The sequence below is a fragment of the Sinocyclocheilus rhinocerous genome, unplaced genomic scaffold, assembly GCF_001515625.1.
Source record: "Sinocyclocheilus rhinocerous isolate Xijiao unplaced genomic scaffold, SAMN03320098_v1.1 scaffold1012, whole genome shotgun sequence".
Classification (NCBI taxonomy): domain Eukaryota; kingdom Metazoa; phylum Chordata; class Actinopteri; order Cypriniformes; family Cyprinidae; genus Sinocyclocheilus; species Sinocyclocheilus rhinocerous.
The window spans coordinates 88,333-103,978 of record NW_015640039.1 but is presented as its reverse complement, the minus strand read 5'-3'; the positions used below and the strand labels follow the sequence as shown (position 1 = coordinate 103,978).

General features: G+C 37.4%; 1 protein-coding gene across 1 annotated transcript in view; it reads right to left on the bottom strand.

Annotated features, from left to right (window-relative positions):
* Positions 1 to 15,646, bottom strand: part of LOC107752276 (1,4-alpha-glucan-branching enzyme-like) — a 192,494-nt gene that overhangs the window by 121,396 nt on the left and 55,452 nt on the right. The window contains exons 6-7 of the mRNA XM_016568208.1: positions 13,517 to 13,607; positions 2,852 to 3,061 (exon numbers count right to left, since the gene is read on the bottom strand). Coding sequence (XP_016423694.1) covers positions 2,852 to 3,061; positions 13,517 to 13,607 — 301 coding nt within the window. The remainder of the gene's footprint in view (positions 1 to 2,851; positions 3,062 to 13,516; positions 13,608 to 15,646) is intronic.

The following is a 15,646-nucleotide window of genomic DNA, read 5'->3' as shown; positions in this document are numbered from 1 at the left end:
GCGGATATTGTCCTCTTTTGGAAGGCCAAACAAAGTAGTTTTGCTTTCACAACGAAACACACAGCGACTCCACAACATGGCAGCGGAAACAACAATACTACAGCAAGAATCAAAGTTACGCCTTCTTCCTTTGCGTGAACATTTGGGCGGTGTTATGCAAATCTACCCACACAGTGACGTAGACATGTGGGGGCGTGTTTAAACGAGGCGTTTTAGGAGGGCGTGGACGAGTCTTAACTTTTATAAAGAATATCTCTTTGGGTTTGAGACTTTAGTCTTTGCAACTTTAGGGATCTTATCTATTCACAAACAGCTTGTAACACTCCAAAGAGAAAGGAAAACTTGAAATAGCATCAAATGACCCCTTTAACATGCAAGAATTCAGAGACAAAGGGAGTGAACAATTTGGAAGGACATACTGATGGAGAATTCACACTGCGCTTTTGCAGAAAGGTTTCATATACAACATTGAAGTAATTGCTGTCAGCCCAAGACGGTGCAATGGGAATACTGCCAGAGGCAAATAGAGTACAGTAGGTGTTCCAATTTAAAGACTCACTCAGTATGGGTTCGAGAGTGGGGGAAAAGGGAAATTAACATATTAGCTGGCATATGGTTGTGATGAAAACCTAATGGCTACAAAAATGCAGTGCATTTGTAGCTATAATGATGAAAAACTGACCAGGTCAAACATAAGTTCCAACTACTTGCCTTACTGTGACAATAACATGTTCTTGGAATTTAAAGGGACAGTTCACCCTAAAATGTAAAGTCATCAATTACTTACTCTTATGTCATTCCAAACCATTTTAAGCAGCGGAAAATTCTGCTTTTGTGTTCGATGGAAGAAAGTCTAGCAAGTTTGGAGCAACATGAGGGTGAGTAAATAATGACAGAGCTGTTCCTCCAACTTGGTCTACTGTGGGTTCTGCTTTTCTAAGCCTCTTAGCGCTTTTACATTGTCTCTTTGTTTTCAGAGATGAATGAGTCTAAATAGGCAAATACGGCAATGATTATTCATAAACAGAAAGCATCTTTAAAAGCTTTAAGAATGTTACATGAATATTCCGTTGTGTGAGATAAGGACATGTTAATGCTTGATTATGGGCAAACAAAAGTGCTGATGAGGTGAACTAATTATGGAAGCATAATTCCATGCCACATTATTAATTACAGAGATATGACCTGTGGGCACAACTCAAGAACACACACACACTTATAAACTCGCATAGTTCCAGAACAGTAAACTTGAGTGGTTAAAATTAGACATTAGAGCAAAGAAACATTAAGGATATGCAACATATTCAAAATAACTAGTGCTGTCAATTTAATGTAATTCTATCAAATACGTGCTTTGAAACATGCAACGGGAATGAACGGGGACCTCGAAAGCTTTTTAAAAGTGGCATTCAAGGCATAAGATGCTCAAGAAAACATTGAGATGCATTCAATGACAAAATGAGATGTGCCTCAATGTGTACAAAGACTGACAATTAAAAACTTATTTAGTGATTCACACAATAATAATGACTTAAATGGGTATTTCGCCACTGGAAAAAGGGGCTTTCAAAAAAACTTTGCTGCCTATGCTGTTGAGAGGAGAAAAAAAGAAAAAGAATCACAAATATGGAGAGAGCAACACAACAGAAAACCTGAAAAACCTACAGTACGTATTTGTAGCCTCCATTTCAAAATAGATGATTACAAACAGTGTTTTGAGTGAACTAGAGAAGAAAAACTGAAATAATCAGCCATTCTGTCAGTTAAATAACCTTTAAAATTATCTTCTTTAAAATAACTAAATAGCCAAATTCTGGAGCTCTACTTACTTTAATAGTTTGGTTTTAGCATGTTGCTAAGCTAAGCTAACTGCGTATTCTAGTAAACAAGAAAATACAAAGCAAACAAATGCTAAAAAATAGACTTTTTATAAGTACTATTCATTTTTGAATAATATATACAAATAATTATAATTAATTTCTCCAGTATTGTCCACTGAATTTAATCTATTTCCATTAAGCTTGTCGCTATTCAAATATTATTTATTTTTAAACAAATTATACAAATATGTATACCGTATTCCTCCTGCATTGTCCACCAACTGTTATCGTTTTTTTCCCCTCCAAGCTTGTCACCATTCAAACACTATCCATTTTTTAAAGAACTATACAAATATTTATAATATAATACAATAGAATCATCCTCACAGCTGAGTTAACTTTTTTTTTTTTTTTTTGTAATTTGATGCAAAGGTAATAGAAAATAATTATAAATGTACACATAAAAAACGAAAATATAAAATACGAAATCTTTGCAGGATTTGCAATGCTGATGACCGTTAAAATGTGTCATCACAGACTGTGAAAAGAGTCCATTGTCCACCAACTTTCCAACCATTATTTTTTTCACTAAGCTTGTCATTTTGCAATTGCCATTTCTGTGCAGCAATGTATGCTTTAGAACGTATTAATGAGTTATTTATTTGTTTGCTTACAGAGACAATTTAGCATAAATGCTTTTATATTTCTGGATAAGTATCAGTTAAAGCTACATTTCAACTTTAGTTTCTAAGGGAGATCTTCACCCCTGGAGAACAATTTGGCAAAAAAACAAGGTATCTTCGAAGGCAGCATAATTACCGGAACAGCCTTCCAGTCGAAAGTGTGTCTATGCTGCTTCTTGTAGGCAGCTCACTAGGTTTTGGAACGCAGCCTAGATTTTAGAAGAGCGCCTTTGTTGTGCTCCACAATGCTGTGTTACAAAAGGTGTTGTATGATGAGAGAGCCGTGTAACTTACGTGAAGCGTGAAGCTTAGGGTGTTTGAAATGTGAAAAACAAACTTGAGTCTCACCCAGAGTAGTTGAAGAGTCTGCTGTCCCAGAGGCTGTGTTCTCCACGGGGCCCGCTGTGGAAGAAACAGGAGTCAGAGCCGTCAAAGCGGTTCAGCCCGTCCTCTGTGTTCTTGGATGCGTGGCTGTGCACCACATCGAGCAGGACGATAATACCCAGAGAGTGAGCCACGTCAATCAGCTCCTTGAGTTCCTCTGGGGTGCCGTAACGACTGGAGAGAAGAACAGATGAAGGCAGATATCAGAGCAGTCTGGGCAGAGGCTGTCTGTCAAGCTGCATGCTCTTCGTCTTGGGCTAAGCTTGAAACTAGCAGCAGTCTGACTGTTAAGACCAATTCTTTCAAAAGTATAGAGATATTTTCTGAGTTTATCGCAACACACAAGATACACTGATTTCAGAATACAGAACATCTGCTTGCTGCAAAATGTGCTAAAGAAAATGTGAATGTGAAACTGCTGGAGTCGGCTTTACAGTTAGAGCTGTAATGATGGCTGACGATTGCAAACTGTGATTAACAATGTTTTGTTCATGTTACTCACAGTGTAAGACAAATACACAAACAACTTAAGAAGCCATTTGTTCTGAACTTAGATTAAGAATAAACATAAAATAGATAATAAAATAGGCCTCTATTTGTTGGGGGCCATTGTCTTATGGGCTGCTCTCCAACATATGGTGCAATAGTACTTTAGGCAACCCAACATTGAGCCCCAGCTCGTGGTCTATTTCCAATCCATCTCCAATCCCAATTCGATCTCTCCTACACACGTCTTTAATGTCTTTCTTGTTCTATCTGAATAAAGGCAGAAAGACTAAATAAATAAATAAAAATAAATAAATAGAAAATATAGGCCTATATGATTTCTTTTATAGCTTTGAAAACTTTAAAAGACAAAAACATTTTAAAAGACATGAATAATAATAATATATTTTGTAATAATTTCAAATATTTCTATGAATAAATTTTGGTCTTTAGCCCACTTAATATAATAAAAAAAATATCTACATAATATTCACATAACATAACATAACAATATTAGGGCTGTCAACGTTAACACGTTAACGCATGCGATTAATTTTACTATCCTTAACGCCATAAAATAATTTAATGCAATTGAAGCAAAATTACTAAAGCACAATTTCTATTCTAACCCTTTAACCCAATTTTGCTTCTCTGTTTGCGATCAGATAATTTTAAGCCGCTAAACTCCGGGAAAGTTTTCCAATGATCCAGTAAGTGAATGCATTCAAACAATCTGTCCAAAACAGCACTAATATAAAGGAAACCAGGCTGATTAAATGCATTCAAACAATCCGTCCAAAACAGTGCTAATATACAGTAAACCAGGCTGATTACATCTGAGATTGCAGAGAGAACAGAGACTCGCGTTGCGTTTTCAGTTAATTATCCCAGTGTGTTTCGCTTTTAAACACGAGCTCTGTCATATTCTGTGAATGTCACTGAAGAGAGCGAGCCCTCACACGTCACACGCACTGTGTGAAGTATAGAATGAATGGATTGTCTCCCACCGCTGTATGGCCAGATGAGACGCGACTGGATAACCAGTGTCTCGCTAGTAAAGTTTTGATGGATGAAGACTGCAATCAAGGTAAAGACAATTGCGGTGGCATAGTCCGTTATAATAATGCGTGAGTGAGTGCTCTTGACGCACTGATCGCACATTGTATTTATGCACAGGCACAGACATTTCCGTACATTCACGTTGTTTCCACACACATTCACGATAATGTTTTGATTTTGACTGTAGTAGATATATGCAGTCAGCAGGCGGTTGGTTTAGGGTTTTTTCTTGGCATCTCCATGTTGTCCTGTTCAGTATCGCAGCTTGACTTCTCTAAAATATAAAAAATTATTTGCTGTTGCACTGTACATATACTACACAATTCTGATTTTTTTTTTTTAGCATTTGTTTCTTTCATATGTGCTTATATGGGCTCCTTATATCATTTGGAGTTTCTAAGTGTTCTTTTTTGGAAAGACATCTAAACTTATTTTTGATTTTGAGAATCACCCTTCAATCTTTTGGTTTACTTTGCTGGATATAGCAAATAATGACGATAAAAACATTTGAAACAAGATAAATGGTCTATGCTTAATTTCATAAAGTATGCGATTAATCGCGATTAATCACAGAAAAAGGGTGTGATTAATTAGATAAAAACAATTTTAAACACAATTTTAAACATTAACAAATAAAAATAAAAACTTGTTTAATAGGAAAATGGTAGCTAAATTAAAGTTCATTTTCAAGATTACAAACTGAATGAATGAATGAATGAATGAATGAAAACATACATACAGAAATAATTTTAGTTTTTCCAAAGAGAAAATATTTGTGATAGTTTTAGATTTGTAATTTCAACATGAAAACTGACATAACACTTCTCTGAGAAATGTAATTTTGTTAACACACCTTTGGCAGTCCAAAAATAAATAAATAAAAACAACAAAAATAAATAAACTATAAGACACTGTAAAAAAAAAAAAAAGTTATAAAAGATCAAATTAAAGTAAAAACTGATTAAAATTAATAAACTGTAAAGGACAAACAGAAAATAATTGGAATGGAAATTAAGAAGAATAGGTATATAAGAAAAGCCCCCCCCCCCCAAACAAGGTCTGTCCAATCTTAAAATACTCTGCCAAACAGTTACACCTAATCACTAATCCAAAAGTTGACATGTTCATCCACTCAAAACAAACAAAGCAATTATAGTCCCCCTTAAGTGGTGCAGTGGCCATACTTCATGGATCGGCCTTTTGGGATTCAAACCTACAACCTTCTGGATACCATCCCAGATCTGCCACATTACGTATGTGTGCATGTGTCTATCTCAGAAAAATCCCCTCTACACAACAGCTGTGTTTAGCAGCGCCAGCAGAACGACACATGTGCAAATACATCAACCGTGCCGCCCAATTGCCGTGTAAAAACAAACAAACATGGCAGTAAATAGAAATCAATCTCAGATTGTTTACACCATGATGGCGGCAGAGCAGAGGTCAAAGCCTCCATTCGGGGTGACGTACTGCTCCTTGCGGAACAAAGGGCAAGAGCAGCGCGTTTCCATCAGCGCTTCCTCACGTATCTCCTTCGTGTAATTGCTCCAAGAAGCTTCATCTGTCCTCCAGCTATCATCAAATCGCTTTCCCCCGGCAAACGTGATGCAGGGTGACAACAATACCCCTCCCCTCGGCCTCCGCCCCCTTCCCAGCATCCAGACCTTGCACTTTTTAAACGGCTCAGGGAGATCAATCATGGGTGAAATTACTCTGTATACATTATACTCACGCTATAGGCTGTCTTCAGCGCTAGCCGGTAAGGGCGAGCGACGGAATAAAGCACATAAATAAAGAATTCCTGCCTGTCTTCCTTTATCTGAGGTCTCTACCTCTCCACAGGATTAACTGCAAATGTGTTTACAGGGAGATTATCGGCCTCGTCAGAGGAGCCTCTCTGTGATTTGGGGCCACAGATGTGGGACAGCGTCTCATGGTGTGTGTGTGCACCTATCGTTTTCACTGAGGGGTGTTACATTTACCTCATTTTGAACATTAAGAAGATAAAAATGAGTGAATTGTACCATGTTATGAGCCTCAGGGCAGCATCCTTTTCATTGAGGGTCAACAAGTGCACCCTAGAGTTGATTTTCAGGGTCATTTTTTTTAACTTTGGCTCACAGAGTTCCTGCCTAGTATTCCAGATGAATCACTTAAGTTACTTGATGGTTAGTAAATCTGTCTTCAGGGTGATTCACAAAGAATGTGTTTTTGCATTTAAAAATGTGAGATGCAGGGGAGAGGAATAGGAAAAAAAAATATGGCTGTCAATCGATTACATTTTTTTCTAATTAATTACATGATGTGCTGATTAATTAATCACATCAGATAATTTCAAGTCAATATTGTGTTAAAGTTTCGGAGAGTCTAGCAACAGCAAGATAGCTTTGAAAGCATACGATCCCACCCTCCCTGCAAATCACTCTCCAAAGCTACGTCTCCTCCAAAACACATGAACGTGCACAGACAGACCAGAGACTAACCAGCGACACAATGAGAGACAGCGTTGGTGGAGGATTGAATGCAGTGCTAACATTGAAGTACAAAGCGCACAATATTACAATATTAACACTTTCCATTCTCGCTGGGTTGCGCAAAGGTATGCAAATACATACAGGCAGGTAGGACAGCCTATCGTAGCCCTCGGACCAAGGGATATGATTGGATGAACATTTTATGGTCCTACTACTTCCAGAGATAAAATATAAATGCATTTCAATAAAGGCAGTAAGCTCATTGGCTGCATATGCAGCATGAACCAATCAGCTTTTGCCAAGTCGTTTAACTCTCTGAATATCATCGGTTACGTTAACAATCCGTCGCCTGCGCCATCTAGAGTTTCATGACTGAACTATATATTTAGACCACTTAACTCAATGATTGTTCGGGATGTGAAGAGACTTTCAACCAGCATAACAAAAATGTTTTTTAACCAAATCACCTATTACTGAATAATGAAATATGACAAAAAAAAAAAGAAATTATACTCTAAGGGCCAGATTTAATAACAGCTTGTGCCAGCGCAAACCATCTTTTGGCGTTAAAATCGTACTGTCAGGATTTACTAAAGACGCGCAGTGAAGAATTAGCGCTGAAAAGGCATGGACACGGTTATTTTTGCGCCTGACTTTATTGAATATGCATTTGTAGGAGTTTCCTTTTTAGACGCAAAATTTATGGGAGGAGAGTATAATGTTGGTTTATGGAAGGAGAGTATAATGTTGGTTTTTATCCTTGTCTCAAATGCGCTGCATGTAAAAATGTACGCAAAAATGCTTTGAGTTTCGGAGTTGTATAACTGATCGCACATATGAAATTAAGCAACTGGTATCATGTGTTTCCACTAATGTGATTTAGCTGTTATCTTGTTCGTTTATAAAACAATATGTGGGTAAGACAAATAGACAAATTAGAACTCGGATCATTGAGCATATGAACGCTATTAGGAGGAAAGATTTAAAATCGCCTGTGGCTCGCCATTTTGTTGAGATGTCTCATTCAGTCTTAGGGTGCTTTCACACCTGTAGATCGATTGCTTTGTTCCGAAACAGGGATTAAAATTATTACAATGTTGCTTTTTATTCTTGGTGCGGGTCGCTTTCATACGGCAATGTTTCTAAACGGAACAAATTTGTTAATACAAGTCACACGCGAGTAAACTGTTCTCTCATTGGTCAAAGTTTCACGGTTTATTTTCCAGGATTCCACTTCCCTGTCACAGCTGTCATCTGTCAGGATGGAACGATAACAGCTTTGTGGGCTTATTGTTGTGTTTTGTTTTTTTTTGGCGCTATATTAATTTATCACTTTGAGCAGGAGTCCAGTATTCATCGGGAAAACATTTTTAAAATGCACACACTAGGAAGAAGAGCAATAAGACGGCATTATAAAATGAAGATTGGATTGGATTGCTTTCTCACTACAACCGAACCGCTCCAGAGTTCGTTTTCAATCGAGCCGAGACCACCTCGGTTCAGGCGATCTCGGACCGATTGTTTTGGCGCAGATCCGAGTGCCATTGCCGTGTTCACATATGCCCAAACGAACCGAGCTAAGGGGGAAACGCGCCAGGTTCCGAAACAACGGGTCAGGTGTGAAAGCACCCTTAGACCTACATTTTATAGCTATTGAAAAGTTGACAGACTCGTAGAGGAGGGAATTTAGAATGTAGACTTTTGCTAAATTAATGTAGGTGGATTTTTGATCTTAAAAGTCTACACACTCTTGGTATGAATGAAGATTTGTCTTTGAATTATTTTTTTTAAATAATTTAACGATATATATATGGGAGACTTGAAGAGTACTTGGGTATGATGTTTATTGATTGTATACACAGAAACTGATGTTAAGAACTATTGTTGGAGTCATGAGATCATTATTGGTGTATATGTATATTTTGTTGATATAGTTGTATATGGATCATTTGGGATGACTTATAAATGTATTTGTTGTATTTTGTTATAGATTTGAGATATATATGTGTATTTGTTTAAAAGATATTTGTGATACTAGGGGTATTACGGTAATACATGTTTTAATGAGCGCAGGTGCTGCTTGGTAGCACATGGCACTGAGGAAGGGTTAATACCCGAAAACGTTCTGCACTTGCACTTTTGCACTTCTTTCCACATATTTTTGTGACCTCTGAACAATAAATGGAATAAGCTTTTTGAGCTGCATTTGGACGAGTGCGGATCTCTTTCATCTTTGTATCTTTTGGATCTACGCACCATATGTTTTTTGTCTACTGGATATTTGGACGAGTGTTTGGCGCTACACTCTAAAAAAATGCTGGGTTAAATATAACCCAGTGCTGTGTTATATTTAACCCAGCATTTTTTAGAGTGTACTACCTTTTATTGTGGGAGGAGTGTATTAAAATTAATCACACAACGCGATTTACTAACGTTTGCGCTCGTCAAAGTACTGGTATTTGCACCATTATTTAACGCCAAAAAAGCATGTCTTAAAGCTATATTAATTTATCACTTTGAGCAGGAGTCCAGGATTCATCGGGAAAACATTTTTAAAATGCACACACTAGGAAGAAGAGCAATAAGACGGCATTATAAAATGAAGATTGGATTGGATTGCTTTCTCACTACAACCGAACCGCTCCAGAGTTCGTTTTCAATCGAGCCGAGACCACCTCGGTTCAGGCGATCTCGGACCGATTGTTTTGGCGCAGATCCGAGTGCCATTGCCGTGTTCACATATGCCCAAACGAACCGAGCTAAGGGGGAAACGCGCCAGGTTCCGAAACAACGGGTCAGGTGTGAAAGCACCCTTAGACCTACATTTTATAGCTATTGAAAAGTTGACAGACTCGTAGAGGAGGGAATTTAGAACGTAGACTTTTGCAAAAGGAATGTAGGTGGATTTTTGATCTTAAAAGTCTACACACTCTTGGTATGAATGAAGATTTGTCTTTGAATTATTTTTTTTAAATAATTTAACGATATATATATGGGAGACTTGAAGAGTACTTGGGTATGATGTTTATTGATTGTATACATAAAAACGGATGTTAAGAATTATTGTTGGAGTCATGAGATTATTATTTGGTGTATATGTATATATTGTTGATATATTTTGTTGATATAGTTGTATATGGATCATTTGGGATGACTTATAAATGTATTTGTTGTATTTTGTTATAGATTTGAGATATATATGTGTATTTGTTTAAAAGATATTTGTGATACTAGGGGTATTACGGTAATACATGTTTTAATGAGCGCAGGTGCTGCTTGGTAGCACATGGCACTGAGGAAGGGTTAATACCCGAAAACGTTCTGCACTTGCACTTTTGCACTTCTTTCCACATATTTTTGTGACCTCTGAACAATAAATGGAATAAGCTTTTTGAGCTGCATTTGGACGAGTGCGGATCTCTTTCATCTTTGTATCTTTTGGATCTACGCACCATATGTTTTTTGTCTACTGGATATTTGGACGAGTGTTTGGCGCTACACTCTAAAAAAATGCTGGGTTAAATATAACCCAGTGCTGTGTTATATTTAACCCAGCATTTTTTAGAGTGTACTACCTTTTATTGTGGGAGGAGTGTATTAAAATTAATCACACAACGCGATTTACTAACGTTTGCGCTCGTCAAAGTACTGGTATTTGCACCATTATTTAACGCCAAAAAAGCATGTCTTAAAGCAGGTGGTAATTTGCGCTGCTCTTGGTAGATTGCGCTGGTCATTATGGAAATGATCAGGCTACATCTGTGTTCTGTGTGAGCATTGTTAGTAAATCACACACGGAATTTCCCCTCCCATCAGCGCTTTCATGGAATTGCGGTCTAATGTTAATTTGCCCTGTTAGTAAATCTGGCCTTATATATGCAACTAAAACCCCCAGGAGGTGGCGGCAAGTCACTGAATGAGTGAATTATTCGTTCAGCTCATTAATTCAAATGGCTGATTCATTCAGAAATGAAGACTGCTTATAAATGGCTCACTGAATCCTTGGCTCACTTGATTTGTTCATAAAGTGTGTTGCTCAGAAAGTCATAACAGTTCTGCTGTGGTTTCCTTTTGCATTTACAAACTATTTTTGTTGCTGAAATTGAGCAAAAACAGACAATACTGACAATATTGTGTCTAAAATGTAACACAAGATTAACTTCTTGTTTATTGAACTGTTGTATAAAATCACTACTACATTGTCAAGCATGCAGATATTCTGGAGAAAAAAAAAACTGCACTCTTGCTCGTGTGATATTGTTAAACTATTTATTATGATATAAATACATGACAAAAACCCATGCGAGGCATGTTTTGCCCTCATATCCTGAATTTTAGGGGTATTTAACTGCATTATAATTGACTCCATCACACAGTAAGACGTCGCCTTGCATAATGTTCATTAGCAACAGCATTAGATGACGTCAAAATTTTAATATGTTATTTTTTTCCATAATTAATCATAAAAAAATTAAAGCGTTGAATCAACAGGCCTAACAAAATGCAAGGCATCCTGTTTAATTTGCAATGTGGAATTAACTATTTTCTTTGAATGTGCAAGACTTTATTAGCCACTCAATTTGTGTACTCAATTTTAAAAAATCCTCGATTGCATTTTGCCTGTGTCGAATAGCCGGCAAAATACCGGAAGTGGTGCATTCCACGGACGAGAATCCATGAAACACATTTTAAACCGTTTTCCATGGCTGCATTATATGTTTGTAACAAAGTTCGTAGTTCGGGAAGAAGGAGGCAGGAACCGGCGAACGTTAAAATACTTTAATCAAATAAACAAACACAAAATGAAAGTAAAGCGGCAGCCCCTCGCTGACGACTGCCGCACACAAAACATAAAATAAAATCCAGGCCTGGTCCTCTCTCGTCCCACTGTCATCACTCCTCCCTTTTATCCTTCTGGAGCTCCTCCGTGAGACTCGAGACCGGTGAGTGGTGCAGGTGTTGCTCATTATCAATTACTCCACCGCCCCCACTCGTCACAACTACATCTTAAAAAAATAAATAAATAATACTTTTCAGTCATTACCTTCAGCAAGTATGAAACAGCAGGAAAACAAAGCCAAAACCTGGACATTTTAGACCATGGGCTATCTGACAGCCGTGTCCCTCCTTCCTCCCGGGTTTCGGCACCAATGTAACAAAGTTCGTAGTTCGGGAAGAAGGAGGCGGGAACCGGTGAACGTTAAAATACTTTAATCAAATAAACAAACACAAAATGAAATTAAAGCGGCAGCCCCTCGCGGACGACTGCCGCACACAAAACACAAAATAAAATCCAGGCCTGGTCCTCTCTCGTCCGACACTGTCGTCACTCCTCCCTTTTATCCTTCCGGAGCTCCTCCGTGAGACTCGAGACCGGTGAGTGGTGCAGGTGTCGCTCATTATCAATTACTCCACCGGCCTCGCTCCGTTCCCACGGCTCTCGGCCCCGCCCCCACTCGTCACAATGTTAAACCCATTTAAAAAATCATAATAAAGCATAATGCTATTGTGAATTCACAAACGATTCAATTAAATAAAATGTATGCAATGCAGGTTTAATACATGTGCTTTAATTATTTACATGTGTGTTGGTTACGTACGTACGTGTCAGAGTTGCTCCGTTCACAGTCAATGCTGCTACACACAAACTGTTATCATTTACATGTGTGGAGGTATTTGTTATAATACGTAATGTACGTTAGATCTGCTGTTTATAATACTTTATGTATTTTAACAGTTTTGTTCAATAAAACCATATGATTACTTGCTTTTGATACTTTATTTGAACTAATTATTATTGCCTAATTGCTATTATATATGTATTTTAAGTACTTTTAAAGGCTATTGTTCACTTAGGTCTATTTTTATTATTACAAAAAAATAATTATAATTATCTGATTACTCGATTAATTCTCAGAATAATCTACCAATTACTCGATTACCAAAATAATCATTAGTGACAGCCCTAATTACAATAATATATTAAAATAAAATATCAAAAGTTCATGATATCAAGCAGCATAACAGACTGTTTTTGTACAGATAACTGGCAGAGGATACACCAGAAGAAAGTATTGAAAAAAAATTGAAGGTATAAAGATGTTTTTTTTTTTTTAAGTTGAACTTCTTTCAACTTGATCGCTGAGTTTTGGGAAATGTTGTGTCATGCATGAGATGATGCAAAAGAAGCGAGACGCGAGTGCGATGGTCAAACATGGTCAAACACAGCAGAATGCAAAAACACGTTCTGTGTGAACGACCTCTAGACAGTAGACAAGATTTAAGATTTCATTTGTCACATACAAAGTTGTATACAGAATACCACCTGCAGTCAAATGTAAATCATGTCCGCTCCATAGACAGTGCATATATTTTATTAAGGAAATGCATGAACATAGAAATAATAATGAAAGACAAAAGCAAAGCTAAAGCAGTGCAAAGAGTGTATACAACAGAACTGAGACACAATAATTATTCAATTGTACAAGGAATGTGCCAAAATTAAGCAAAACTTACTGCAAGGCATTTCACTAAGTTTGTAACTTGGTTAGTCGGAAAACAAAGAAAATGTTAAAATAATAAAACATTGTCCAGTTTCAGATAGATTTACCTTGATGCTGCGAAGAAACTGGTGACCTGGTAACCGAAGCTAGCATAGTATGCATGCTCCATGATCGCCATCAGCTGAATACAGTTATAACCTGGGTGTACGACAGTAAAGAGAGCAGCGCTTATTAACAGATCTTTGCCAAAAATCAGCATTCTGTCATTTACTCGCCCTCATGCCAATCCAAACCCATATGAATTTATTGCTTTAGTGGAACATTAGATATTATGACGAATGTTCATGTAGATATTTTCCATAAAAACTAAAAGTTAGCTAGACACAGTTAATTGTGTTCATCACATAAAGCTGTCATATTGCTTCAAAAAACATGCACTGTAATACAGTATGTACTGTAAAAACATATGGTGAGGTTTATTATTTGTATTTTGTATTATTACTATTATTATTATTTACTGTATAAAAGTAATAATAATAATAATAATAATTATTATTATTATTATTATACAACATTTTTGGATGACCTACACTTTTAAAGAAGCTTCAAATCTAATATTTTAAGATGCCAAATGTATTTGTTAAAAACTGTTTTTTAGCTACAGCAAACTTTTAGCTGTGACTTTTAGCTATACTGTTTTCCTGCAAAACAAACATGTGGCAGCAAAAAAGTACAAATTCTGCTGTTCTGCTGATGTTGTGTCGTCCCCACGGCAGTGTGTACCAAATGCCCACGTAGAGAACCACAGCTTCACATAATTTCAAAACAGCTGTTTTCATTAACGAGAGGATATTATACAAGTCAAGCAAAAATAATAAATTGTCAAGGCCACAGAAAACCTTATCATGAAAACACTACTCAGGTTGATCCCAAGCAACCGCAGTACAATGAATACGGCCGTCAAACCCAACAAAACATCTTCCTTCTTCCCCCCTTCAGCTCTGACCAGTAAGTGTCCACTACAGAAGCTGGTCTTTTATGCGAACACAAAGTGGCCACCCGGACACCCCGTCTGAATGACTCATTGGGTCATACACAAGTCTTATCTGTCCGGATCAGCCACAAAACCAGCGTTTCGGTTCCCCACGCAGGCTGTAGCTGCACTGACATGGCTTTGAATCTGTACGGGAAGAACTCAAGAGGGAGATCCAGGCTTGTCTCACATCATTTTTTTTCCTGAGCAGATTGGTTTATTTATTTATCTAGCCATCTAGCTATCTTCCTCGCCCTGCTTCAGAGAAAGTTTGGGGATTTTTGATGAGGTGTGACAGCGCCAGGGGCTCGTCTCACCGACGATGCATGAGCGAACGCGTACACACACACACACACACACAGAGAGAGAACACTTTTCGACGCTTTTTAGATGCCAGAACCACAATTGTCTAGGGAAATGCAACTGGTTAGCACAAAACAATGAGAACTCAAGGGAGCAACAGATACAATGCAACAACATACTGGTTTAGTGCATGGACATATGCATGAATTATTCTATTATAAAATTTGTTACTGCGAATGGCATCGTAGGACGTTATGTGGGAAGACGGTCATTTTCAATCTAAACATGCAGGCACACATACTTCTGTTTTGCCTACGAGCAATAAAAAAGTATGTTTGCATATTTTTCGAGGAAAACTTGAGTGGTGTCTGGGCCTGTGCAACTTACAGGCACAATGTTGGAGTGGGTCTGAATGTTTTCAAAGATTCCCATGTTTCTAAGATGCTAAAATATCCCACCTCCATGATATTTCTATAGAATTACTGTGCCTACATATAGATGGGGCCCTCAGGGGCCTCTGTGGCCCAATACGAGGTATGTGTATATTGTCCAAAAAGAGCACATTCCATGTTTCCATGATTGTCTACTAGGGCTGGGCGATATAGCTAAAAAATGTATCAACGATATAATGTTTCATATCGTTCGGTATCGATAATTATTTACATTTTTTATAACCTTTTTTAAAACAAAAAGCAATAGAAATTTTTTTTTTTAATTTAACCACTGTATTTTTTAATTAACCCAATTTATTGAGACAAACAACAAATATTTTTTTTTGTTTTAACTGTCAAGCACACAATAAAAATTAAACCAATATCTAATTTCTACTGTTTTATATGCAGATTAAATAGGTCTTAAGGAAACAGGTCTAATTGTCTCCCGAGGCCACAGGAGGGCGCAA